Below are 26,749 nucleotides of genomic sequence, written 5' to 3' on the forward strand. Positions count from 1 at the left end.
TTTGCCTCGATCCTGACTAGTCTGTCTCTGCCGCTGAAAAACATCCCCACAGCATGATGCTGCCACCACCATGCTTCACCGTAGGGTTGGTGCCGGGTTTCCTCCAGACGTGACGCTTGGCATTCAGGCCAAAGAGTTCAATCTTGGTTTCATCAGACCAGAGAATCTTGTTTCTCATGGTCAGTCCTTTAGGTGCCTTTTGGCAAACTCCAAGCGGGCTTTCATGTGCCTTTTACTGAGGCTTCCGTCTAGCCACTCTCCCATAAAGGCCTGACTGGTGTAGTGCTGCAGAGATGGTTGTCCTTCTGGAAGATTCTCCACATAAGAACTCTGGAGCTCTTATGGCCGGGCGGCCATCTCAAGGAAGATGATGGAGGCCACTGTGTATTTGGGGGCCTTATGCTGCAGACATTTTTTGGTACCCTTCCCCAGATCTGTGCCTTGACACAATCCTGTCTCAGAGCTCTACGGACAATTCCTTCGACGTCATGGCTTGGTTTTTGCTCTGACATGTACTGTCAACTGTGGGACCTTATATAGACAGATGTGTGCCTTTCCAAATCATGCCCAATCAATTGAATTTACCGCAAGTGGACTCCAAGTTGTAGAAACATCTCAAGGATGATCAATGGAAACAGGATGCATCTGAGCTCAATTTCGAGTCTCATAACAAAGGGTCTGAATACTTATGTAAATATGGTTTTTGTTTTTTATTAGTAATACATTTGCAAACATTTCTAAAAACCTGTTTGCTTTGTCATTATGGGTTTATTGTGTGTAGATTGCTGATTTTTATTTATTCAATAAATGTTAAAATAAGGCTGTAACGTACATTTTTTTGGGGAAAAGTCAAGGGGTCTGAATACTTTCCGAAGGCATTGTATATTGTTCAATTTCATTTGATTATCAGCAGTTGTCGAACACACATGGGTGTCAAGAATTTTCTCTTCAATAATGTGCAGCGAATTCTACCAAAGATTTCATTTTATATTGACAAGTGACCGCTCTAACAATGGAAATACATGTCCTCGAAGATGGAAGGCAGGCTGGAGGAGGGGAGATCAGGTGGGACCGTTCTAGCCAATGAGAGGGCAGATGCGGGTGTGAACAACAAGCACAACACAACTTCCATATACATTTTTTTCCCCCAAAGTTGCCAAAATGCCACGTTCATCCACTTATTCCATGCATTCATAACAGCCTAACCATTACAAAACTTATATTCGATCAAATTAGTAATTACATTTTTTGTTGACCAAATTTGACTCGCTCATTGACCTCCATACAACAATTCCTCACTTCATGGTCTTATTTTCGTGGACAGATTTTGGGCAGAGTAAACCCTCTCGCTTTGCCTCTAACTCTCTGATTCTACTAGATTAAAAGCCATAATGAGTGTGATATGCGGCCATTTAAAGTATACTTGATTTTTGAAATTTCACATACTATAAAACACAAACAGCCTACTATTTAGGATGCAAGTATGGGTATTCGTATACCAACTCAGTGGCACGGGGGTTAGAGTGTCCGCCCTGAGTTTGGAAGGTTGTGAGCAATGTTCCCTCTAAACTGCACACATGCGCGCTGCGCAGAATACATATCAGCCCACGCAGAGAAGCACTAGATTGTACTTCACTCAACTTTCTAGATTTTTCCCCGTTAACACTATGAACGTTTACTGTTGGAAATGTGTTTGAATCAACGCAATATTAGCCACTTTCAATGCAAGACACAGTTTTGCATACGATCTGCAAGAGATTTTGTTGTAGGCAGAATGCATCAGAGTAGGATTCTATTACATTGACAGGCACGACTCATGCCCATACTCGACACAGACCGGTGCGCCATAACCAATCAGAGCTGTAGTAGGCCTATATGGGGCGGCAGGGTAGCCTAGTGGTTAGAGCGTTGGACTAGTAACCGAAAGGTTGCAAGTTCAAATCCCCGAGCTGACAAGGTACAAATCTGTCATTCTGCCCCTGAACAGGCAGTTACAGGCCACTATTTCTAGGCTGTCATTGAAAATAATAAGAATTTGTTCTTAACTGACTTGCTTAGTTAAATAAAGATTAAAAATAAATAAAATATATGTGCACATTTGCTAGTTAGTGAGTTATTAGCACAGTTATAGGTCATTTGTAATCAGCAGTAGGGATTGCTTCCTACAAGTGCATTTCTAGCCATCTTTGAAAAGTGAGTCAGGTAAAGAGCTTTTTTTGTGTGTCTTAAATGGGTAGTGTTGTATTTTGAGACAGGCTTGAATAAGCTGTAGCCAATAGGCAGAGGGTAACATAATTTGTCTGATTCTCTGTAATGATGGTATAATGATGTGGTTTCTTGAATCAAACAAAACATTTTCAGTCACCTCCTTGAAGGACAAGTGGATAAACATATCAAGCCCTGCATGTTTGGAATGTAGGCCTACATTGAACACCACACGTTGGCTGTTACTGTAAGTTGAATGATATAACCACCATGTTAAAATGTTATGGGATGAAAAAAAATCTCTCCATTGTTTCTGTTGGTAGGATATATTGAATAGGCCTACATTATGATCAAATAGACTACTTGACCACTGTTAAAACTGTAACTTAAAGCAGATACAGACTCAGTGTTCACAGTAAATGCGCACCGGAAGTTGCACAGAATTTTCACAATGTTAACGTTTGCGCACAGCAGACCTGAAATTTGCTCAGTGCCGATAGAAATTGGTTGGCAGTTCAATCCCTGGACGAGACATACCATAGACTGTAAAAATGGGACCTGATGCATCTCTGTTTGGCACTCGGCATTAAGGAGATCGATCGGGGGTAAGGCCCAGCAACAGACTAGCATCATGTCCAAGGTGTGTACTTGTACATCAAGCTGCATCATGCTACAGAAACAGGAGATAGGCTCCTGCCCTATGAGCTAATTACTATGGGTATTCAGACACGGCCACTGTTCGATGTTTGCAGTAACTTCTTTGTTGTAATATGAGAAGATTAAATTGTGTTTACAGTGCCTTCAGAAAGTATTCGTACCCCTTGACTTATTCCACATGTTGATTAATTTATTAAACAAAACCCAAAACGTGCAAATGTATTGAAAACCAAATACATAAATATCTAATTTACAAAAGTATTCAGACTCCTTAGTCAATACATGTTAGAATCACCTTTGGCAGCGATTACAGTTGTACGTCTCTAAGAGCTTTGCACACCTGGATTGTACAATATTTGCACATTATTCTTCAAACTCTGTCAAGTTGGTTGTTGATCATTGCTAGACAGCCATATGCAAGTCTTGCCATAGATTTAAGCCGATTTAAGTCAAAACTGTAACTAGGCTACTCAGGAACATTCAATGTCGTCTTTAATCAACTCCAGTGTATATTTGGGCTTCCTCTAGGATTTTGCCTGTGTTTAGCTCTATTCTGTTTATTTTTATCCCCAAAAAAACTCCCTAGTCTTTGCCGATGACGAGCATACCCATAACATGATGCAGACACCACCATACTTGAAAATATGAAGAGTGGTACTCAGTGATGTGTTGGTTTTGCCCCAAACATAAAGCGTTGTATTCAGGACATAAAGTTTAAAAAATTGCCACATTTCTTGCAGATTTACTTTAGTGCCTTATTGCAAACAGGATGCATGTTTTGGAATATTTTTTATTCTGTGACAAATGTACAATTTCTCTTAACGTTTAAACTGACATTTCTTTATTGTTTAAACTTTTAAACATAAAAAAAAAAAAAAGAATTACGTGAATTCACGATTCAGACGTGGTTTTGCGTACGACCGTTAGGGGGCAGTGCGTTCAATCTACTGCAGTCCTGGCTACCTACCTACCGGTCGTCACTAAGTACCACAGCCACAAAGTCATAAAGCCTATTTCTAAAATGTATCTTAAGGTTAGGATTAAAACCACATTTTAACCACACTGCTAACCTTATGCCTAACCTTAAATTAAGACTAAATGTATATTTTTTTCATAAATTCTTATGTTAGACTGTGGCTGTGGTAACTAATGGAAACCCTACCAGATGGTGCTGACGTTACTACTGTCCCCCACTCACTCAGCCACCATAGTATTAATGTTGTTTTAGGTTCTCTGTTGTGTGAGCCTCCATGTTGTCAGTACGTACTGTACTTCAGGTCACACTTCTTATCAATGTGATGGCTCGTTGCAGTGATATATATGACAGCATGTTCATAGACGCATACCAATCTGTTAACGCCATGTATGGTGTTTGAGAGCTCGCGCTTTGTACTTGCACTTACAGAGCCATCATTGTACAATTTCTCCATCGGGGCCGACATGGTATCTTGTAGTCTGGTTCTAGATATACCAATAGGGTATTGAAGCCGACATCCTCTACCATTGACAATGGCTGCATATCAACTGCAATCATTTCTGTAATCAGCGCTGTGATTTCCTCACTCCGTCCCTTATCTCACTGCTGCCAGCAACAGGTTGGGTCGTCCCTTTCAGCACAGCCCGGTCTCATAGACTAGAGGTAACACAGTAAACGTAAATCCGGGAGACTGAAATTAGTATGATATTTCACATTTGGTATGGTTACCTAAGACAGATGGTTACTTAAAGCAAAAACATATAATGCGAGACGCGAACGTCTAGTAACCAAAAGGTGGTGAGTTTGAATCTCGTCACAGACAACTTTAGCATTTTCGCTTATTAGCAACTTTACCACCACTTTTTAGCTACTTTGCAACTACTTAGCATGTTAGCTAACCCTTCCCCTAACCTTAACCCTTTAACCTAACTCTTAAACTTAACCCTAACCTTAATCCATAGCCTAGCTAATTTTAGCCAGCTAACTAACGTCAGCCACTTAGCTATAATTCGTAAAATATCATATGTTTTGCAAATTCGTAACATATAGTACGTTTTGTAAATTCATAACAAATTGTAATTCGCAACATACAGTATCATAGGAAATGGGTGATGGACATCACAAATTAATACATACCATACAAAATGGAACGTATCACACTGAATAATACAAAATGCTCTGAGACCAGGTTGTTCAGCATTACACCTGAACTGCCACAGCAGCTCAATTCCACCTTGCAAAGTTTGCTTTTCATCACCTTCTCATTTAACTTCTCAAAGTATTGCCATACAGGACTTCACTGCTGTGTCTCACTATGCCATTTTCCCAACTGTTAACGAAGATGACATGCATGGCAAGTAATTTGAATGATTCATATCGCCTCCTATTAAAATTACAGCATTGTTGCATTAGGTATTTGTAAAAAATGATGATCAGGACCTGTTGTGGTAGTTTTGTGATAACTGCACTGTGATTTTAATTTTGTATAAAAAATAATAATAATTGGTTAGGGATTTTTTTTCTGAACGTTAACGATCACAATGTCGTTTAAACCTTTATACCCCTAGTACAGGGATCCTTCTTTTCACTCTAATTTAGTTTAGTATTGTGGAGCAACTACAATGTTGTTGATCTAGCCTCAGTTTTCTCCTATCACAGCCATTAAACTCTGTAACTGTTTTAAAGTCACTATTGGCCTCATGGTGAAATCCCTGAGCGGTTTCCTCCCTCCCCGGCAACTGGGTTAGGAAGGACGCCTGTGTCTTTGTCGTGACTGGGTGTATTGATACACCATTCAAAGTGTAATAACTTCACCATGCTCAAAGGAATATTCAATGTCTGCTTCTTTTTTTGTTTTACCCATCTACCAATAAGTGCCCTTTACGAGGCATTGGAAAACCTCTCTGGTCTTTGTGGTTGAATCTGTTTGAAATTCATTGCTCGACTGAGGGACCTTACAGATAATTGTATGTGTGGGGTACAGGGGTGAGGTAGACATATATTCTCATGATATCCATTTTTAAAGACCAGTGAACCAGACACAGCTCTGGTTTTACTATTCCTGAATTTATTATACCAAATACCTTTTATGGTTAAAAATAAATTACTTACTATGAAGTTTTTATACATTTCTAAATAAGCGTGTATAGAAAATCCATATAACCACACGTTCCTTTTCCACACAATATCACAGATGCACTATAGTGGAAAGGTTTGTGGGGAGAGTGTGTGCTTATGCAGGAGGAAAAGTGTGTGTGTGTTTTGGCCTTGGTGTCTGTACAGCTGATCTTCCTGTGGAGTAGCTCAAAGTAAGGCACCAGTGGCAGCATCTACATGTCTCCCTCTCTTCTTCTCTCTCCCTTTGTCTCCACCTCCCTGCATCTCCTATTTCCTCTCCATATGCCAAAACGTTGCACTCTCTACTCTATCGTCTCCCTCCTAGTGTGTCTTTCCTCTATTATTGTAGATTATGAGACCCAGTGTGTTTTACTGGCTGTGCAGATTACTTCTTTCTCTACCTGTACTGAGGACCAGACGTTACTAACACACTAGGCCACGGTGGAGGACTGAGGGGTCAGAGAGGTCAGGCACACTTCAATCATTACTCAACAGAAGGCTATGTCCTGGGCTGTTACAGCTGGGTCACTAACTCCCTTGGTGTAACATTTAGGTTCAAAGCATTATGGGTTGGTTGATTTACCTGGCTGGCTCTTAGGGCGTGTTATGGTGTACTGTGTTTCTCCTGGGGTGAGCAGGGACAGGGTGGAGGCATGGCAGTAGCCATCTTATCTCAGCTGGTAGGCAGGGCCTGGGCCTCATGGCCTCTCTCTTTGAGGAGCGCTTGATACGGACATCACACACACTGTTCTGATTGCCCCATACAGACCGAGGACTTTTGTGTACCTGATGGTTTGACTTATTTGCTGATCAGACCACTGAGAGGGATGGGATGGTTGGGGTTCAGCTCAGTGTTGTAGCTGGGCAGGGGCTGACTGAATGACTGTACCCAATCTATGTCATACTGCATGGAACAGCATGTGATAACTGAATACCCTTTTCTTGACTCTTTCTGCATTGAAGCAATTATATATTGAAATCACTGATTTACTGTATTGTTTCTGCAGGACACCGAGAAGGAGAGGCTTGGCGAGCGAGAGAGAATCAAGTCTCAGATCCGGGAGCTACGGAGCCACCAGATGCAGCAGGGCAGTGAGCTGCACAGGACAGGTGAGCAACGGCACTGTTCAAAGAGCTGAGCTTAGAGGTTCAAAGACCATATGAGTGGTTGACTGTTCCTTTTACTTAGCCGGTCACACAGACACACACACACACACACACACATACAGTTAATTTTCTTCCTGCTCTTCTATATATGGCATGCTTATATGATCGTGTTTGCCTTAACTTAAGGGTCAAGTTTGGATAGGCACTTGTACTTAAACACAACATTGATTCAAATATTGCTTGTACCTCCACACTTATGCACCTAGATGCAATTTCCTCTGGCATGCTAGTGAAAATAGCCAGCCAATAGAGTCATGCTGCTGTAGAGGGCGGCAGTGGAGCTGAGGCTGTCTCATTGGTTTACACTGTTTTTAGCACCTCCGTCTTTATTTTCAGGTTAGAGGCACCACAGTCATGGGACTCTGGCTTTGGGTGTGTAGTGATTTTCATTAACCACTGTTAGAAAACCTACATTTAAAACACAGTGAATACTTTACTATAGGTGTACTATCTTTAGCGAAGACCTTACGACTTGTAAACACACACTCCCACTCACAGAAAAAACAAATGCAAAAGTGAATGAGAGAAGACCGGTAAAGGGCTTTGAGAGAGCATGTAGTACAATAGAGAATGTGTTTATAGCCAGACTGATTTGAATGCCTCTAAAGTGAGCAAGTGTTTGTTGAACCAATATACTCTGTCTCTACTGTGTTATTTTTACTCTAAGGCTAAAGCCAAGTATTTTTCTGATCAAGGAACCTACCCCAATGTTGACCTGAACCTGGCCAGTCCCTGGCTGGGTTCTTTGACCGTAATTACCTTGGTTTACCCTTAGCTCACAACACCCCGCTCATCAGCCAGTGTCTGATAGTAGTGGGGTTATGAGACGCAACAGGAACATCACCCGTTCAAAGGGGAACCCACACCCAGTAGTAATACAGCTGCTATTTTAAGCACATACCAGAACAGAACCCTTTCTTGACATGTCCCTCACCATGCAATTTGGTCCAGGGTGAAGGCAGGGCCAGCGGCAGACAGGAGCAGACCTCCACAGAGCAGAGGGATTGTGGGTAGGAGCTGTTTGAAATGGACGCCAATACAGACACAGGAAGTTAGTGGCTGGGAACGGATAGGGTGGGGTGGGCTCATTTTTAAGAGAGAAGGAGAACATTGTTTAGAGAAAGGAAGAAGATTATGGGGGTACTGTGGCCCACTGGCTGTCACACACACACACACACACACATGCTACCTCTCTCTCTCTTTTCACACACACACACTTAAATATACAGCACAGTCTTGCACACATATATACACTCCATAGTTTGGTGAAAAGCAATCTTGTGCTCAGTTCAGAATTGAATTGAATGCTGCATAAATTTAAATTCTTGAATTTGAATTTAAGTAGTAAACAGGATACAGAATTTCAATTATAATTTGAATTAAATCAAATAGAATTCAATTACATTCAAATGCCTCTTCTATTCTGTTTGGTGTAGTCTATACAAATATACATCTTGTACCTAAAACATGTCATGTCATTATATACATGCATATAAAATATTAATTAACAATTGATTTTCAGGACTAACTTAAAATGAACGATCAAGGAAAGGAAAGTCTAAGTTATTATATTTCATGAATCACTGAATTCAATTCTATATCCTGTGGGGTGTGGCTTATTTAATTAGAATTTGGTGAATGGGAGTCAATTCTGAATTGAGCACAATCCTGGTAACAAGGCTGTAATTTAGGAAATTACCCGTTTGTGAGTGGCTCAGTGGAAGGGCCTCCCGAGTGGCGCAGCGGTCTAAGGCACTGCATCTCAGTGTCAGAAGCGTCACTACAGACCCTGCTTGGATCCCGGGCTCCAGCACAACCGGCCATGATCGGGAGTCCCATAGGGCGGCGCACAATTGGCCCAGCGTTGTCTGGCTTAGGGGAGTGTTTGGCTGGGGTAGGCCATCATTGTAAAATAAGAATGGGTTCTTAACTGACTTGCATAGTTAAATACAAAAATATATATTTTTAAATGTGATAGTCCCAGGGGAGCCAGACTCCTCAACTTTGAACTCGACAATGAAAAGACCCCTTTTGTTGTTGCTGTTTTTTGTTTTTGTGTGTTTGTTAAGAAGGGGAGAGGGGAGGGAAGTCGGCATTATGCACTATTGTGGTTATTTAAAGCCATCCTCTCATTATCCAAGAGCAGTAGGGGGTTTTCCCAGAAATCCTCACAACAGCACACAATGGACTGGACATGATGTACAAACGGCAACAACTTCAATCACTAGTTTGCAACTCTTTGGCTGCTCCTCCCTTCAACTATAGTTCTCTTTTTTAATTGGACTTGACTGAGGCCTTCATTTGATGTCATGTGGTCTATTTATAGGGCCTTGTGTGAGAAAGGGGGCCATTTTAGTTTGTTGTGATGTTTGAATGCGTATCATAAGCATGTTTCTTATTCAAACCCCATTATATAACCACTCCCTTAAAGTAATCAGCTAAAGCTTCACCTAACCCCAGCCTTCAGAGAGTGTTGAAAAAGCTGCTGTGGCTGTCTTAGACCAGAATGGGGCTCTCCTTCACAGATTTGGTTTGAAAATGACAGACCTGGATGCTCTGTTTGGATAGGGCATACAAAGGGTACGCAGAGATGTTATCATACAATGATGTGTCTCTTGTAAGGACACTGTGATTTTCCACTCTGGCCTATCTTTATGCAGCATGTCTGTGGTTCCTATACAGCACCCAGAGTTAAAGATGCTGAGCAATGAGCATCACAGGGAGAGCTAGAGACTGGCTCTAGGAGGGGGAAGATGTGGGCACTGCAGTATTTGGAGTGTGGTTTCCTGATGAGAGGAGGAATGAAGGAGGTTGGATTCAGACTGGGGGAGGGGGAAAGTACTTGTCCTATTCTCCATTTCACCCCACTTCCAGTTCCCCTTACACTTCCTGCTGGTTGGTAACCACCTAGTGTTCTAATCTCTTTTACACACACAGACACACAGACATCTGGTCCAGGAATTGAGTCAAGCGTGGAGGAAATGCCTACATCCCCTTGTCTCCTCAGTGACGCTCACATGTCTCTCACACTGCTCTTGGGGATTTGGCCTCTGCGGAAACCTTTAATTTTCATCAGCAGTTCCCAAGTTGTCCAGCAACTGCTCACATGATCCTACATTCCATCTTGTTTATGTTAGGTCAGAGAAACTTAAAAAATGCAAGAACAGAATTGTACACAAGTTGTATTTTCATGGTATGTGTTCCTCGGCACCATACTAGATCTACTCATGGGTATGTTCCACTCACTGTATTGTGGTCTTTGTGTTCTGTAGGCTCCAACTCAGGCATGGTTCTGGTTCTGGTTCTGGACCCCCTGGTGAGGGATGAGGTCCCTCTGCTGACCCGCCCACAGACCCGGGACCCTGTGACATCATCAGAGCCGGACGTGGTCCTATCCCACCGCCAGCGTTCTGACTCGACATCCTCAGAACGCAGCCTGGCCTCCAGGCCCCGTCTGAACTCTGGAGCCTCAGAGAAGAGTCTGGGTCTGGGCTCAGCCTTCCGGACCAGGGTGGACTCTGGAGCATCAGAAAAGAGCCTGGGCTCAGCCTTCAGGACCAGGGTGGACTCTGGAGCATCAGAAAATAGCCTGGGCTCAGCCTTCCGGACCAGGGTGGACTCTGGAGCATCAGAAAAGAGCCTGGGCTCAGCCTTCAGGACCAGGGTGGACTCTGGAGCATCAGAAAAGAGCCTGGGCTCAGCCTTCAGGACCAGGGTGGACTCTGGAGCATCAGAAAATAGCCTGGGCTCAGCCTTCCGGACCAGGGTGGACTCTGGAGCATCAGAAAAGAGCCTGGGCTCAGCCTTCAGGACCAGGGTGGACTCTGGAGCATCAGAAAATAGCCTGGGCTCAGCCTTCAGGACCAGGGTGGACTCTGGAGCATCAGAAAATAGCCTGGGCTCAGCCTTCCGGACCAGGGTGGACTCTGGAGCATCAGAAAAGAGCCTGGGCTCAGCCTTCCGGACCAGGGTGGACTCTGGAGCATCAGAAAAGAGCCTGGGCTCAGCCTTCCGGACCAGGGTGGACTCTGGAGCATCAGAAAAGAGCCTGGGCTCAGCCTTCCGGACCAGGGTGGACTCTGGAGCATCAGAAAAGAGCCTGGGCTCAGCCTTCCGGACCAGGGTGGACTCTGGAGCATCAGAAAAGAGCCTGGGCTCAGCCTTCCGGACCAGGGTGGACTCTGGAGCATCAGAAAAGAGCCTGGGCTCAGCCTTCCGGACCAGGGTGGACTCTGGAGCATCAGAAAATAGCCTGGGCTCAGCCTTCAGGACCAGGGTGGACTCTGGAGCATCAGAAAAGAGCCTGGGCTCAGCCTTCCGGACCAGGGTGGACTCTGGAGCATCAGAAAAGAGCCTGGGCTCAGCCTTCCGGACCAGGGTGGACTCTGGAGCATCAGAAAAGAGCCTGGGCTCAGCCTTCCGGACCAGGGTGGACTCTGGAGCATCAGAAAAGAGCCTGGGCTCAGCCTTCCGGACCAGGGTGGACTCTGGAGCATCAGAAAAGAGCCTGGGCTCAGCCTTCCGGACCAGGGTGGACTCTGGAGCATCAGAAAAGAGCCTGGGCTCAGCCTTCAGGACCAGGGTGGACTCTGGAGCATCAGAAAAGAGCCTGGGCTCAGCCTTCCGGACCAGGGTGGACTCTGGAGCATCAGAAAAGAGCCTGGGCTCAGCCTTCCGGACCAGGGTGGACTCTGGAGCATCAGAAAAGAGCCTGGGCTCAGCCTTCCGGACCAGGGTGGACTCTGGAGCATCAGAAAAGATCCTGGGCTCAGCCTTCCGGACCAGGGTGGACTCTGGAGCATCAGAAAAGAGCCTGGGCTCAGCCTTCCGGACCAGGGTGGACTCTGGAGCATCAGACAAAAGCCAGTGTTCCGCCCACAGAGGCAGACTGGACTCTGGCACGTCAGACTCCAGTATGGGACCGCCAGCCCCCCTGGGCTCTGAGACCTCCGACGGCGCAGGGCTCCTGTCACGGAAACGGCTGGACTCAGGGACGTCTGACCTGAGCGTGGGCGTGTTGTCTGTGGGCCGGAGCCGAGAAGAGCAGCCAGAGGTGACCATGAGTAGCTCCTCCTCCAGCACAGACTCTGAGGCTGAAAGCACCAACCACCATCCAGACCAGCCCCATCAGGACAGCACCACTACCAACCATTATCACCCTGATGGGGCCGTCCTATTCAGGAAAGCCCCAGACTCCCACAGTGGCCTGATCAATGGCAGTGCCAAGGAAAGAGGAGACATCCAGGAACAGAAGGTACAGTCTTGTTGAATCTACCTAGGTAATGCTTGCTGACATGATCTGCTGTGTCTCTAGGTAGAACAGTAGAATATATAGGTTATCATACCACTAGAGGGGGATGTTGAGCTATGATGGCATGTCTCCCTCTCTCCCTCCCTCTCTTTTGCAGCACCAGTTCTCAGCAGCATCTTTGTAAGTCAAGAGCTATAAACATATAACATTTCTCTGTACGTGTTTAAAAGCTCTGTTTGACTATGGTTACTTGGCTACACAAATAAACTCAGCACCTCAGAGCCGGCCCAAATCCTTTCTTGTGCTCAGCTGGTTCTGGTTCCCCTCAGATCTCGGTTTTCCTCACCTGCTGTCAGAGGAAGAGCCGCTGGGGCTGGCCAGCAACAGCCAAAACACACAGGCAGGAGATGGCTGCTGAAGCATTCTGAGTCTCTATTGTTTGCTCAATGGCCTCATCAGAGACTTGGGTCACCATGACGCCACGTTGTTGCCCTTATGGGGAGTGTTTAACCAACGCAGGCTCCAGGCTCTTTTATAGAACTCTGCAATATGGTATGCTTATCTTCCATGTGTTTACATTGCGCTGTGGAGGCTCAGGCACATCTTGGCCCCATGGCCCCTCAGCCAAAAAAAGAACAGCCCCAAACGTGCCTCCCTTGCGCCAAACTGTTACATAATGTTGACGATCCTCCCTGCCATACCATGGATCTGCACTATTGCCCTGTGTTGCTTATTGCTACGTTCTAATTGAATCTTCTCTTTTCTCTCTCTCGCCCCCCCCCCCCCCCCCCCCCCTTTCAGGTCAGATATACTTTACCCACTCCTCTCAGAAAATCAAATGATGCAGGTGAGCATGTTTGCAGATACAAACCTTATCTATGTGTGTGTGTGTACACTACCGTTCAAAAGTTTGGGGTCACTTTGAAATGTCCTTGTTTTTGAAAGAAAAGCACATTTTTGCCTCACAATAGTACCCGCAAAACACCAGTCTCAATGTCAACAGTGAAGAGGAGACTCTGGAATGCTGGCCTTCTAGGCAGAGTTGCAAAGAAAAAGCTATATCTCAGACTGGCCAATAAAAAGAAAAGATTGAGATGGGCAAAAGACCACAGACACTGGACAGAGGAAGCCTGTAATCGAACCTCCAAATGCTGATGCTCCAGATACTCAACTAGTCTAAAGATGGCCAGTTTTATTGCTTCTTTAATCAGAACCACAGTTTTCAGCTGTGCTAACATAATTGCAAAAGGGTTTTCTAATGATCAATTAGCCTTTTAAAATTATAAACTTGGATTAGCTAACACAAAGTGCCATTGGAACACAGGAGTGATGGTTGCTGATAATGGGCCTCTGTATGCCTATGTAGATATTTCATAAAAAAATCTGCCGTATTCAGCTACAATAGTCATTAACAACATTAACAATGTCTACACTGTATTTCTGATCAATTTGATGTTATTTTAATGGACAAAAGCACATTTTTCTTTCAAGAACATTTCTAAGTGACCCCAAACTTTTGAACGGTAGTGTACATGTAATCGCCTGACATTAAGTGGGAGCCAGGATGGATTTGTGGCTCATTACTGGTGCTCTACTGTGAAACTCCACCAGCAGTGTTGATAACAGACATCTCACCAGAGGATCAATGAACTGAGCCCCTTAGCACTGCTGAGTTATAGCTGTTCCTCTAATATCATCAAGACGACTTGTTACCTAACTCCTATCAGTTTAATGGCTTCCATCCAGAGGAGCATTGTAGGGCCAGCATGACCGTATAGGGCCAGTCATACAGGGGAAGGGGTGAGGGCGCACCGCTAGAGGACTGAATGGTAAGCTATAAGAAGGCCCTTTATATTCTCCTCTCTGTGGCCCCAGACTCCTGAAAGCTTGTTATTCTCAAAAACACTAAATCGTGATTATTAAGAGTGAGGGAAATGCTTTTCTAAATGAGTGTGGAGCCTTTCCCTATATGTGAGGAAATCAGACCATCGCTCTGCTGTACAGAAAGGAGCATGAATCCTGAAACACTCAGGCAACCTAGAAATGGAGCAAATCTGTCAGCTAATGGCCTAAGCTGACGCACTGAAGATGAGGGAGAATGAGGGCGGGCGAGGGGGATTGAAGAAAAGGAGGGGGGCTGGAAAAAGGGAGGGGGGAGAGCGAGAAGGGAAATCAAGTCAAGGGATTTGCAGAGTGCTTTAGCATGAGACAGTCAGTAAGAGTGCTGCTTTGAGTTTGAGGACTTTTAGGCATATTGCCCTGCTGAAGACTTTGAAATGTTTCCAGTCTTTGTGTGTCAGCTGTACCAGGGGAGCTGGGTAATTAACTACTGAGTTTGTATTACTTGACTGTGTCTGTTCTTTGCTACTGTGTGTAAATAATTTCCACTCATGCTTTCTGTCTGTTTTGCAGTTCCTGAGAAGAAAGAGCCAGTTGTCTTGGCCCCGTTCGGCCGGGCTAACTCTGTGCGGGACCGTATGCGTAAGTTCACGGAGCCCAGTCCCAGTGTCCCGGTCCTGAAGAGGGGCTCTCAGTCTCTGAGGAACGCGACAGCCCCCAGTGCCCGAGTCCTAGGCAGAGCCACCCAGCTGAGTGAGGGGCCAGCAGCAGGGCCAGCCAAGCAGACAGCAGTGACCACAGTAGTATCCATCACCACCCCTACAGACAGGCCCGGGAGAACCCATGTAGGCTCTACATCCTACTCTTCATCCGCCTCCTCCTCAAAGAACCATGTCCAATGCCAGGGCACAGTTCATCCAGGGGGCGTGGCCACCAAACCTCTGCAAAGCGCTGCTCAATCCTTGAACGCTGTAGGCGGGGCAAAGCAGGCGGCTGAAAAGCTGCGGCACGCCTCGGGCGGCTCAAAGGAAGACAAGACCCCAGGGAGAGCATCTGCACAGCGGGACAGCAAGGGAGCGGCAGACCCCGACATGAAGACCTTCCTAACTATCGAGATCAAAGATGGGCGCACCACCACCACCACCTCTTCATCCTCTAGAGGCAACCTGGCCCCACGCATCACCACCAACCCCATAGGACAGAGAGCAGGTAGGAGCACTACCTAACACTCCTCCCTCCCAAACATCACTCACTACCGTCTGGGCACATTATAGACATGATGTGCTGGGTGGTTTACTGTGGCATTTCTTTGAGCTGTGTACTTGGTGATGGATATGCTAGATAAGACTTCTGGTTCCAGATTCTTTATCTTTACAGACCACAGATTTTGATGGATATGGATATGCATTAAATTCAAAAACAGAAGTTGATATTTGAAATGATATAAACCCCCTTGAATTTCCCCCTGAATCTTAGAATAGATCAACAAACATTACCAGTGGAACATAGAGGGACATTTTCCATCCCTCCAGCCCAGTGTACTGCAGCAGATCAGATACACTGTGCCTGTGTGTGGACTGGAGGCAGACAGTGTAGATATGTATCCTGCTCTGTCCCAGCTCCACCTCTACATGCTAATATCAGCCTTCAGACCCCACTGGAATCCCTGTTGCCATAGGAGACCAGAGACACCACAGGGGCAGGGAGCAGTCAGCAGCAGGGCTGAACCCCAGGCTGAGGACAGGCCAGGGTCAGGGAGCGTGTGTGGGAGCAGGGGTCTGCTATGGATATGGAGCAGCATTGTGTCTGTGATGGACAGGCACACTGTGTGGAGGTGGAGGGTGGTGGGAGAGTGGTATGGGAATAGGGACACACAACAATGGGCAGTTATAGTGTAGCTAGCTACCGTATGTTCGACATTACAATACGCTGTGGTCTCTCTGTGGCATCCTGCAGAGTTGGCGATGTCCACAACAGACTATGGTCTGTGTACCACTGTAAATGCCATTCAAACACTCACACTGTACCGTTGTATCCAGGAAAACGTTGTCAACGTAACGTGCATTTCCAGGACACATACTTGATTGTGTCTGTCAATACTGTATGTGTGTCTGCATGTGTATGTTAGTGTCTTGGTGCATCTCAGAAGCAGCCTGCTGTGGAGATCTGTCCAAAAAGCCAGTCTTGTTCTCAAGCACTTTCCAGCCACCAGGACCTCCAACCCAAACAGTTTACATAAGACCCTGCCTGTACAGGACTACTACAGCCTCTGATTACCCCTCCCCTCCTCCCAGACCCTCCGACAGCTCCACTTGGCATCTTCAAGAGGCCGGCATTGTTGCTTTTAAGCCTAATTTGCTCTAATGGCTTTGGGGTCCTTTTTTGGAACCTCCCTGACTGAAGATAGGCTAGGATAATGACTAGTTCTCCCAGCAGCTCTGAACAACAGTCCTGGCTGAGTGTGCAGTACAGAACACTGGAACGGATCAAACAGGCACTTCTGTTTTATAGCTGCGATTAAACTGACAGATGCTGTCTTATGATGGCCTCCAGCTTACTGTGTGGGTGGGGTGTTAGTGCACTGGTCACATGAAAATATGTGTATCCATACAGAGAGGGATAGAACATGAGTGTTTATATTAGCGGCGGCTTTGTCCATAGTGTGACTCACTGGTTAGATATGAGACCTCCCATCACCATGGCAACTCATGTCAGTGAGTGATGGCCCCCTCAACACACTCAGGGACATGGGAACATCATCATGTCCAATATACCAAAAGAAAGGCTTAGGGGCCTTAAGTCTGTTGTAAATATTTATGGATACACACTGGTGGTGTGCTGTGACATTGTTTTTAAATGACAGTGTTTTTATAGAGCTTTTGACATTTCAGCTCCATGTAAGTCTCTTCCTGTATGTCTCCCCCTCTCTCCCTGGCAGAGTTGACTCTGGGCCTAAGAGCGACCCCCTTCAAGATGTCCTCCTCCAGCCTTACCTCCGGATCATCTTTCAAGGTAACTGTAACACTCCACTCCTCCTGACCTGGCAGATAGACCAGGTGTGATGACCATAACATAACCTGTCAAACAAGAGTTCTGCATGTCATGCCTATAGCAGCTATCAATGTTGGACTGTAAGTTGAACAGTCATGGTTTACCACTTGCCTTGAAGTTTCAATTGCAGCTTAATTTTATTGAATTGAACACCAACCCAAAGGCCCCTAAAAGCAAGTGCCTCAGATGCCGATAGAGAGATTTTATAAAAGTGTGCACTCCCTTTCACTCAATCACCACAGAGCTTTTTCCTTAATTGGAGAAGGGGAGAGTAGGCACCCTGAGGACACACTCACCCTCGCTGAGAGGTCAGGGAGAGAGGCTCCCAAGGGCGCAGCAGTCTAAGGCACTGCATCTCAGTGCTAGAGGCGTCACTGCCGTGATTGGGAGTTCCATAGGGTGTCGTATGGGTTTGGCCGGGATAGGCCGTCATTGTAAATAAGAATTTGTTCTTAACTGACTTGCCTAGTTAAATAAAAAAAGTAACAAGGGGTCACATCTGTCCTTGTATGATAAACATACAGCGAGAGGGAGGGAGGGATGTGCACTGGGCACTCTTCATTCTCTTTCTGTCTCATCCCTAGCCACTCAACTAGACAAGGACACAGATTCTTCATCTTTTCTCATACTGTAAAAAAAAAACCTGAGCCCCTTTACCATCAACCAGGGTTCAGGCACTGTGATTGGTGGAGAGTCATCAGTTTCGTTGATGATTGGTGCTGATGTCTCCAGTCAGATGGGTTAGTTGAGGTGGTAAGCAGAGGGAATAGACCACCCAGGCCCTGCAGTGCCCTGACCTCTGTGAGGGTGAGACTCTGTCATCAGTCTGCCTACTTTCCCTTCCTTCCATGAAGGAAAAAGCTCTGTGGCGATTGAATGAAAGGCAGTGAATGGAGGGTAAGGGAGAAGTGTAGTCAAGTTTACTCACTCATTAATCGTCCTGTATTCCACCCCCCATGAAGGGCGGGGCAGTAATCTGATTAGGGGATCAGGGCACTGACTGGTTTATCAGGGCCGTGCTGGGAGGATGCTGGCTGGGCTTGGGGGGGGGGGTTAAAGGTTTTGCACAGAAACTGTCTCCATCAGTTAACCCTGTAGTCACACACATCCAGACAGATAGACACAGATTGGTGGCTCTTACACACAGACAGACTGAGCCAGTCGAACTGAGCCAGTCTGACCGAGGAAGAGGCAAGACGGCATACATTCATTCTGCAGAAGATGAGGTGTATACTTGACTGATCTAAGTGTCATCAGGAGTCAGGACAAGTAGGTAACTACGGTGGAGAGTGAATAGAGTATAATATGTCTGATGTTTTACGATTTCATTTAAACTTTTCCAAATATCAGTAGTGAGTTTTGGTGCCTCTTGATTGTCATGGATAGAACCACTGCATACCGGTACATCCACTTTTGATTGTTTACAGGTATTTTAAACCATGTGCTGAGGTTTAGAATGTGTACTGCTGTAATCCACACTGTTTGTGAATAAGATCACAAGGCCAGTGTTCATTTTTGTGTAGACACACTGGGGACTCTTTTCTTTCAGCCCAAGTCACCAGCATGGTGTATCAGTTACCGTTACTTAAGCCCTAAATTGTTATTATGCTACTAATGCGATTGTAATACAGCGCTGTCAGGGTAGGGGTTAAGCCTTTGAACTTGACACATGCAGCAAAGTGTAACACGCTGTACGTTCTGCTTGCATTGGCATGTTGCATTAGCATATTAGCGTGTAGGTAATGCAGACGCAAACGTGGCTGAACAAGCAAGCAGAAAGAACACTGGTACTGACTTTCGCATGAGGTTTCATGTCTTCCATGATTACTGTGAGGATGGGAGAGCCACCGCTGGGCCTCCACTCTTTCCCTGGGTTCTGAAAGTGAGCAGGGTCCCTGAGTTATCCTTACAGCCCCCTGGGAGCTGCCGTCAGGCTTATTCTGGTTATTAGGCAATCGTGGAAATTGCTCTACTAATGCGATTGTGGGAGATGCTGGCTGTCGCTGTTTTCACTCTGGGTTAGCATCAAGCAGGGCAGAGTTGGGCTCTGCCCAGGGCCCAGACCCCACCACCTGTCCACACAATCTCTCAGGCCCATGGAAGTTCAAGGGTGCGTTACGACGTTACCAGGATGATGGATTGGCTTCCAGTGCCACCATCAACAGGAATTGACAGTGATCCTCATTCACAGTCCTCTTTCCTCTATAGGATTGTAGGGTTGTCTGATGTATACACTCTGATGGAACAGTCCTATTATGGATGTCCTGCAATCAGAGATTTGTGACGAGGGTTGTTTTGGATTAGTTGGTCTTTATTGGTGTTTGGTAAATGAGCCTACAGACTATGTGATCTGTGTGGGTGGTCCTCTGCGCCTCTCTGGTGGTCTGTCTTCAAACCTTATTACCATTTTCACCCCTATACACAACCAGTTACTTAATGACAGCTTACTTTAGGTCAGATAAGCTTTGAGACTGGGATAATGCAGATAGGGTAGTATTGAGTCTTACAATGGGCAGAGTAATAAAAACGCATAAACTCTGAAGAAAGCGAGCAAGAAGCATGTGAGGGAGAGGTAAATTAGTGATGGTAAGTAGAAGGACATTAAAAAGAGGAAGCATTAAGGATAGAAATGGAGGGTGAGTAAGATCGACAGATGGGTAAGTAGGGGAGACAGTGAGAGAGAGAACAGAATATTGAAAGAGAAAGTACAGAAAGGCAAAGGTGAAACAGAGACTGAGGCTAAGTGAAAGTGAAAAAGAGGGAGTGTTGTAAAGAGTTGCTGCCACCCACCCGCTCATCTCTGCCACCCACACGTCCAGGCTGTCTGCTGCCACCGTGCCCTCGGTTATAAATAATGCCATCTCTCTGTCTCTGTGGCGATGACAGACAGGCAGTAAGTAGCTTTCCCGCGAGCATGGAGATCACAGCAGAGCCTTGGGTCACTCTGGCAACACTGTACTGGGTTATTTGGCCATGGTCCCACAGTGAATGATTAACTGTCAGTCCTGCCCCATCAGTCAAATAGTCCACTAATCTCCCTATTGACAGCACAGCCTGAACATACTCTCTGAAGATAGGTTACCCCCAACCAGCACACATGTGCCCCATTTGTATGAACTTTGTAGAAGAAAGGAGAAGGGGGTGGGGGGGGGGGGTACTCTGCCTATTTTGGAGATGATCCTGATCTGTGGAGCCATGAAAGTCAGAAGCAGTGTTACTGTTTTATCCCTGGAGTTTTATGGCCATGTGATTTAAAGCTGTGCTCTAAGAGCATTTATCCCATTCTGCTGTTCTTCCCATGGAGGGGGCCAGGGTGAAGTCCCAGCCAACCTTGATTGGTGCGTTCTGGATAAAGCTGCTGACTTTTAGACACTCGTAAATAACTGGAGCGGGGTCAAAACGGCCAAAGACATTTTCTCGTCTCTGAGACACACGGAATTATTGTCCATCTGATTCACACAGGCGTGCCTTTTGGCATAAATACAGACACTTGCTATATTAAACATATACAGAACATCCAGAGATTATAGAGAACATCCACACATGAACATTGACATACACAACACAAGCTCGCTCTGTCCTGTCTCCGACTCTTTCTCGCTCTCCCTCTCCAACACACATGCTCAAATATGCACAAACAAAACTTGTATTTTTTATTTTTAACAAGCATGCACACACACACAAACCTTGTCACAGTGTTCAGATGCCACTCTGTGTGTGCCAGACTAGGGGATGTCCCTGACGGAGACCCACTTCTCCTGGCATGCCTTGCCACAGTTTCTCTGTCCGGCTCCCTGTTCCTGGAGGCTGCTCTACTCTCCTTTTAAATCCCAGGACAACAACACTCTCCAGGGTCATGCAGTGAATAAACCACCATGTTAAATGAATAAAACAGCTTTCTTTAAATGTTTATGATTGAGTTACGATTCCTTGTTTTCAGTGAACAGAGTTTAATTGAGTAGCTATTTGAATTATATCTCATTCAGTTGTAGCTTTATTACTTAGTCAAGCACCATTTAGGCGTGTGTACCAGGGGTAAAGAACAGCTTTTCATGCAGAGGGCATAGTTGTGTTCCGCTAACATTGTTCACCTGATATACTGTAGTTTGAGCTATTAAAATGATTTGATTCATGCACACCTACAGTACTGTAATATTGTGGAATTGGTATAAGCATTCGATACACGTACACAAACAAACACATACTGGACTCACATGTTCTCATGAAGACACAGACTATTCAGCTCTCTCAAAGCATTCAACGTGACAGACAAAGCACTTGAAGCATGCACAAGTAACAGCAGCTGGTCCGATCACTGTGATATTCTATCAGCAAGCACACTGCAGAAAGCAGCTGGCCTTTTGCAAGAGCCTTCCGTACAGCCACGGTCAGCCAGAACCAGGTTCCGGTTTTCTATAGCCCAACGCATTCACCACCCTCGGTCTCTCTCTCATGGCTCTGTGTGCTTCTTTGGTTCTACTTACCCTTGGTGGCCTGTCCTATGACCTGACCCATGCAGCTCAACTGACTCATGATGTCAAGCCTGAGAGGCTAGCTGAGCCCTCCCAGTCGGCCATGCCCAGAGCCCCATCCAAAGCCCCAGTCGCCTGCCAATCAAGGTGTAAAGGACAAAGGCTCTAAATAAAAGTTGAGGGCGGGAGGGAGGGAGCGTTTCTGAATTGGTGCCACCAGTATTCCTCCTCTGGCCCCCACTAGTCCCACAGGCCCTGACTGGCTCAGTGGAATAATAGATGGGCCCAGTGATAAATAGACACGTCTATGGCACCTGAGGGGGAAAAAAGGGGGTGGGGGCCTCTGCTGCCTTAGAAACTGTATTCCGTGCATGCTCATTGGCTGTCTGGGACCAGGTCCCTGAAGAGTGGAGATTGGTGAGGGGTATAAAGAACGAGAGTTGTTTTGGAGGGTTTTTATAAACAGGCTGACTGAGAAAGCCTACTGTCCTCTTCTCCCAGGGGATACATACTCAAAATCTCAACACCCAGCGCCCGATTCCAGTACTTGGTTCCTAGCGCTGAGTTGACAGTGAAGGTTTTGCATCTCATTGTAACAGTATCAGACCTTCAGTGTGACTGGTGATATTGAGAGCATTTACACACCATGCCTGGTGTGAACGTAGACTTTCTGTCGGCCTCAGAGGCTCTCTGGTGGGCAGCCCAGACAGCCTATGTGCGCAGTCTGATCTGGAGGAGGTGATCGGGGACCTGCTAGCCCAAGAGCAGGCTGAGGAGGAGGGTGAGGGGGACGGCCACAGGAGGCTGCGGAACGCGTGGCTCCTCTCTCCACAGCTCTGGCAGCTCTGCAGGAGGAGAACCTGAGGCTGCGTATCCAGCAGGAGAGGCTGGCCCGCCAGGTGGAAGCTCTGTGTCAGGCCATGGGGCTGCCTGAACCCCCAACTTACACAGCCTTTGTCGCGGAGCCCACACTGAATGACCTCCAACTTCCACCCAGCACACCCCTCATCCCTAAAATGCCTGATGGGCTAGACTGGGAACCTGAGGCTGTCCCTGTCCCCCACCTTTGCCACACGTCGCTCTTCCTCCACCTCCTGTCTGATAGGACTAGGAGGCATCTCACGCAGCAACAGCATGGTACGCCTCTCTCTCTCTGGCTGTATGGACCCCCTCCCGCCATCATATTTATCGGCATCATTTCCAGCCTTTTACTCTTTACTGACGCTCTCTTCCCTCTTTGACGCCTAGGTTTTTTCATCTGATCTGAAGTCTTGAATGACACATTTTCCCATGTCTTACTGGTACTAATGAACATCTGATCAGTCTAGGTTCGTTTATGGTTTTGTTGGCTGTACTAGTGCTCTGCTTGTCAGCTTAAGTCTGCAGATTAGAGCACATTGTAACCAGCCATTAACACTGACGTCTCAGTGTTGGTTATCATGGGGGTATCATTGTGTTGGAGGTGTATTTACCTGAAACTAACAAGCTTTATCTGCATGCTTTTCTGTCGTCCCTGCTTCTTTCCTCCTGTCTTTTTCCACCATCCATCATGAGGACAATTCCAACAGGTTATTTTATCATCCCACATCATCCACAATGCATGACCTTTTTTCTCACTATCGTGCCAGCTCCTCTCTCGTTGTCTGTGTGACACCTGCGTTTGTCACTGATGTGCTTTTATCCCATTGGGTGGATGATGGGGTTTGTGCATGTGGCAGAGTACCTGGCAGAGTATTTGTTTGTGCATGTGTTCCTGTTTGTGTCTGTGTTCTGTCAGGGGAAATGTGTCAAGGGACACACTTCCTGTGCTGGGAGGAAGTATCCTGTTTGCTGTCATTTAATCTTCTGAGTAACAGCCTGGTCATGATGATAGCCTCTGGTCTACTGCCGAAACACTGGGCTCCCTAAGTTTCTTTGGCACTCTCCTCAAAAAGAAGTCCCAAACATTGTTAGATTGAAGTGTAGTCCAAGTCCATTAGAAACTCCTCACCTCTACTCGTCATTACGGGATATGTGGCTCAGAGTTCACACTTCAGTGCTCCTGGTCAGATGCTGAACAAAACCCCTCTCTGATGGTTCACAGCCAGGGTGTGCTCTCTGATTTACATCTCAGTTGTGGAACACCAATGTCACACCATCAGGCCCCCTCTGGTCCAGACCCTTTGTGATTAGGGCACTAGTAGATTGGGCCTGACGTGCTCCTCAATCTTCTAGAGGCAGTCAGAGTGATCTTGAACCCTGTAGCCTGCTGTAGTCCAGGTCAAGAAGGTCTGCTCTGTTTTGACTGGGGTAAAGGGAAAGCCAGCCAAGGAGCTGTGAACTTAGAGGCTCTCTTTCTGCCCTCTGTTACTTACAGTTGAAGTCGTAAGTTCACACACTTAGGTTAGAGTCATTAAAACTCGTTTTTCAACCACTTCACAAATTTCTTGTTAACAAACTATAGTTTTGGCAAGTCGGTTAGGACATCTACTTTGCGCATGACACAAGTAATTTTTCCAACAATTGTTTACAGACAGATTATTTCTCTTATAATTCACTGTATCACAATTCCAGTGGGTCAGAAGTTTACATATACTAAGTTGACTGTGCCTTTAAACAGCTTGGGAAATTCCACAAAATGATGTCATGGCTTTAGAAGCTTCTGATAGGCTAATTGACATCATTTGAGTCAATTGGAGGTGTACCTGTGGATGTATTTCAAGGCCTACCTTCAAAATCAGTGCCTCTGCTTGACATCATGGGAAATCAGCCAAGACCTCAGAAAAATATTGTAGACCTCCACAAGTCTGGTTCATCCTTGGGAGCAATTTCCAAACGCCTGAAGGTACCACGTTCATCTGTACAAACAATAGTACGCAAGGATAAACACCATGGGACCACACAGCCGTCATACTGCTCAGGAAGGAGACGCGTTCTGTCTCCTAGAGATGAACGTACTTTGGTGCGAAATGTGCAAATCAATCCCAGAACAACAGCAAAGGACCTTGTGAAGATGCTGGAGGAAACTGGTACAAAAGTATCTATATCCACAGTAAAACGAGTCCTATATCGACATAACTTGAAAGGCCGTTCAGCAAGGAAGAAGCCACTGTGCCAAAACCCCCATAAAAAAAACAGACTACGGTTTGCAACTGCACATGGGGACAAAGATTGTACTTTTTGGAGAAATGTCCTCTGGTCTGATGAAACAAAAATAGAACTGTTTGGCCATAATGACCATTGTTATGTTTGGAGGAAAAAGAGGGAGGCTTGCAAGCCGAAGAACATCATCCCAACTGTGAAGCACAGGGGTGGCAGCATCATGTTGTGGGGGTGCTTTGCTGCAGGAGGAACTGGTGCACTTCACAAAATAGATTGCATCATGAGGAGGAAAATTATGTGGATATATTGAAGCAACATCTCAAGACATCAGTCAGGAAGTTAAAGCTTGGTCGCAAATGGGTCTTCCAAATGGACAATGACCCCAGGCATACTTCCAAAGTTGTGGTAAAATGGCTTAAGGACAACAAAGTCAAGGTATTGGAGTGGCCATCACAAAGCCCTGACCTCTAGCCCATAAATGTGTGGGCAGAACTGAAAAGGCGTGTGCGAGCAAGGAGGCCTACAAACCTGACTCCGTTACACCAGCTCAGTCAGGAGGAATGGGCCAAATTCACCCAACTTATTATGGGAAGCTTGTGGAAGGCTAACTGAAACGGTTGACCCAAGTTAAACAATTTATAGGCAATGCTACCAAATACTAATTGAGTGTGTAAACTTCTGACCCACTGGGAATGTGATGAAAGAAATAAAAGCTGAAATAAATCATTCTCTCTACTATTATTCTGACATTTCACATTCTTAAAATAAAGTGGTGATCCTAACTGACCTAAAACAGGGAATTTTTACTAGGAATAAATGTCAGGAATTGTGAAAAACTGAGTTTAAATGTATTTGGCTAAGGTGTATGTAAACTCCTGACTTCAACTGTACCTTCTAATGGTCATAAACACAGCTAACACTGATAGGCTCTGAAACCTGCCGACCTCTCTGCTGTTTTGGTCACGAGTGACGGTGTCTGTGTTGAGGACATTTTAAGGGATATTGAAGGGTATTTATTCTGTATTACCTCTAGTTATTCAGCTGGACCGGGTTCTTAGTTCCAGTAATGCTGCCAGTCCAGCTGGTCCTGTCCATCAGACTTTCCAGGCCCAGGGAAGCTGTTCTCTGAGTTCAGCCATGTCACAGATGGATGAGTTGGGTGCATGGAGGCTGACCTTACCCGACCCCTACTCTCCACAACAAGGTACTATATAGGTACACTTCTGTCTCACCAGCTTACATAACCTAGTTCTGTAGGTCTATACAGACACTCTCAATGGCATAATGTTAGACACACCAGACACCCTTAGCATATGTCCACTCTCATGCTCATTAAAGAAAACTGAATACCCATCTTTTTTCCCAGCGTTTAATTATTCATCATATATGCAGTTCTGTTTCCCCAGTGCTTACATAACCTAGTCCTATGGGTCTACAGACACTTTTACACACTGGCATAGTGTTAGGCACACCAGCCACTCTGAATATGAGGTCCATTCTCATGTTGGGACACCTAGAGAGAAAAATAAAATATTTCTCCCTAGGTCACTATAACTGTTACCCTATTCAACAATGAATTCTATAACCATTTAAAGTGAATCTGTCCTCTCCCTCACCCTTAACCCCACCATGGCCACACTCTCTTCCACTCTCTTCCAGTGAGGCCTTGTTTGTTTGGCAGGGCCATGTCCAATAACATTCCACTGCGGTCAAGTGGCTGCGGTCTCACTAGGACCTGTCCCATGGGTCAGACCCCTGAGTTTCAGTCCAGACCTCCAGAACCAGAGGCCACCCTGGATCACACTGGGTGGGCACCCTCTCCTTGGCTAGACTCTCTGAGAAGAGCGAGGGGGTGGAGGGGGTGAGCTGATGGGGACAGTGTATTGCCAGCAGTCTGGGGCTAAATCTGGACCTGGACTCTGTTACAACAAA

The 26,749-nt window shown here is 45.9% G+C and overlaps 1 protein-coding gene across 1 annotated transcript in view; it reads left to right on the forward strand.

The window, feature by feature from the left end:
* The window catches only part of LOC120062999 (smoothelin-like), a 48,383-nt gene that overhangs the window by 12,214 nt on the left and 9,420 nt on the right, over positions 1–26,749 (forward strand). Inside the window, exons 5-9 of the mRNA XM_039013061.1 lie at positions 6,964–7,066; positions 10,396–12,377; positions 13,176–13,221; positions 14,787–15,422; positions 17,152–17,225. Coding sequence (XP_038868989.1) covers positions 6,964–7,066; positions 10,396–12,377; positions 13,176–13,221; positions 14,787–15,422; positions 17,152–17,225 — 2,841 coding nt within the window. The remainder of the gene's footprint in view (positions 1–6,963; positions 7,067–10,395; positions 12,378–13,175; positions 13,222–14,786; positions 15,423–17,151; positions 17,226–26,749) is intronic.

The sequence above is a fragment of the Salvelinus namaycush genome, chromosome 18 (assembly GCF_016432855.1).
Source record: "Salvelinus namaycush isolate Seneca chromosome 18, SaNama_1.0, whole genome shotgun sequence".
NCBI lineage: Eukaryota > Metazoa > Chordata > Actinopteri > Salmoniformes > Salmonidae > Salvelinus > Salvelinus namaycush.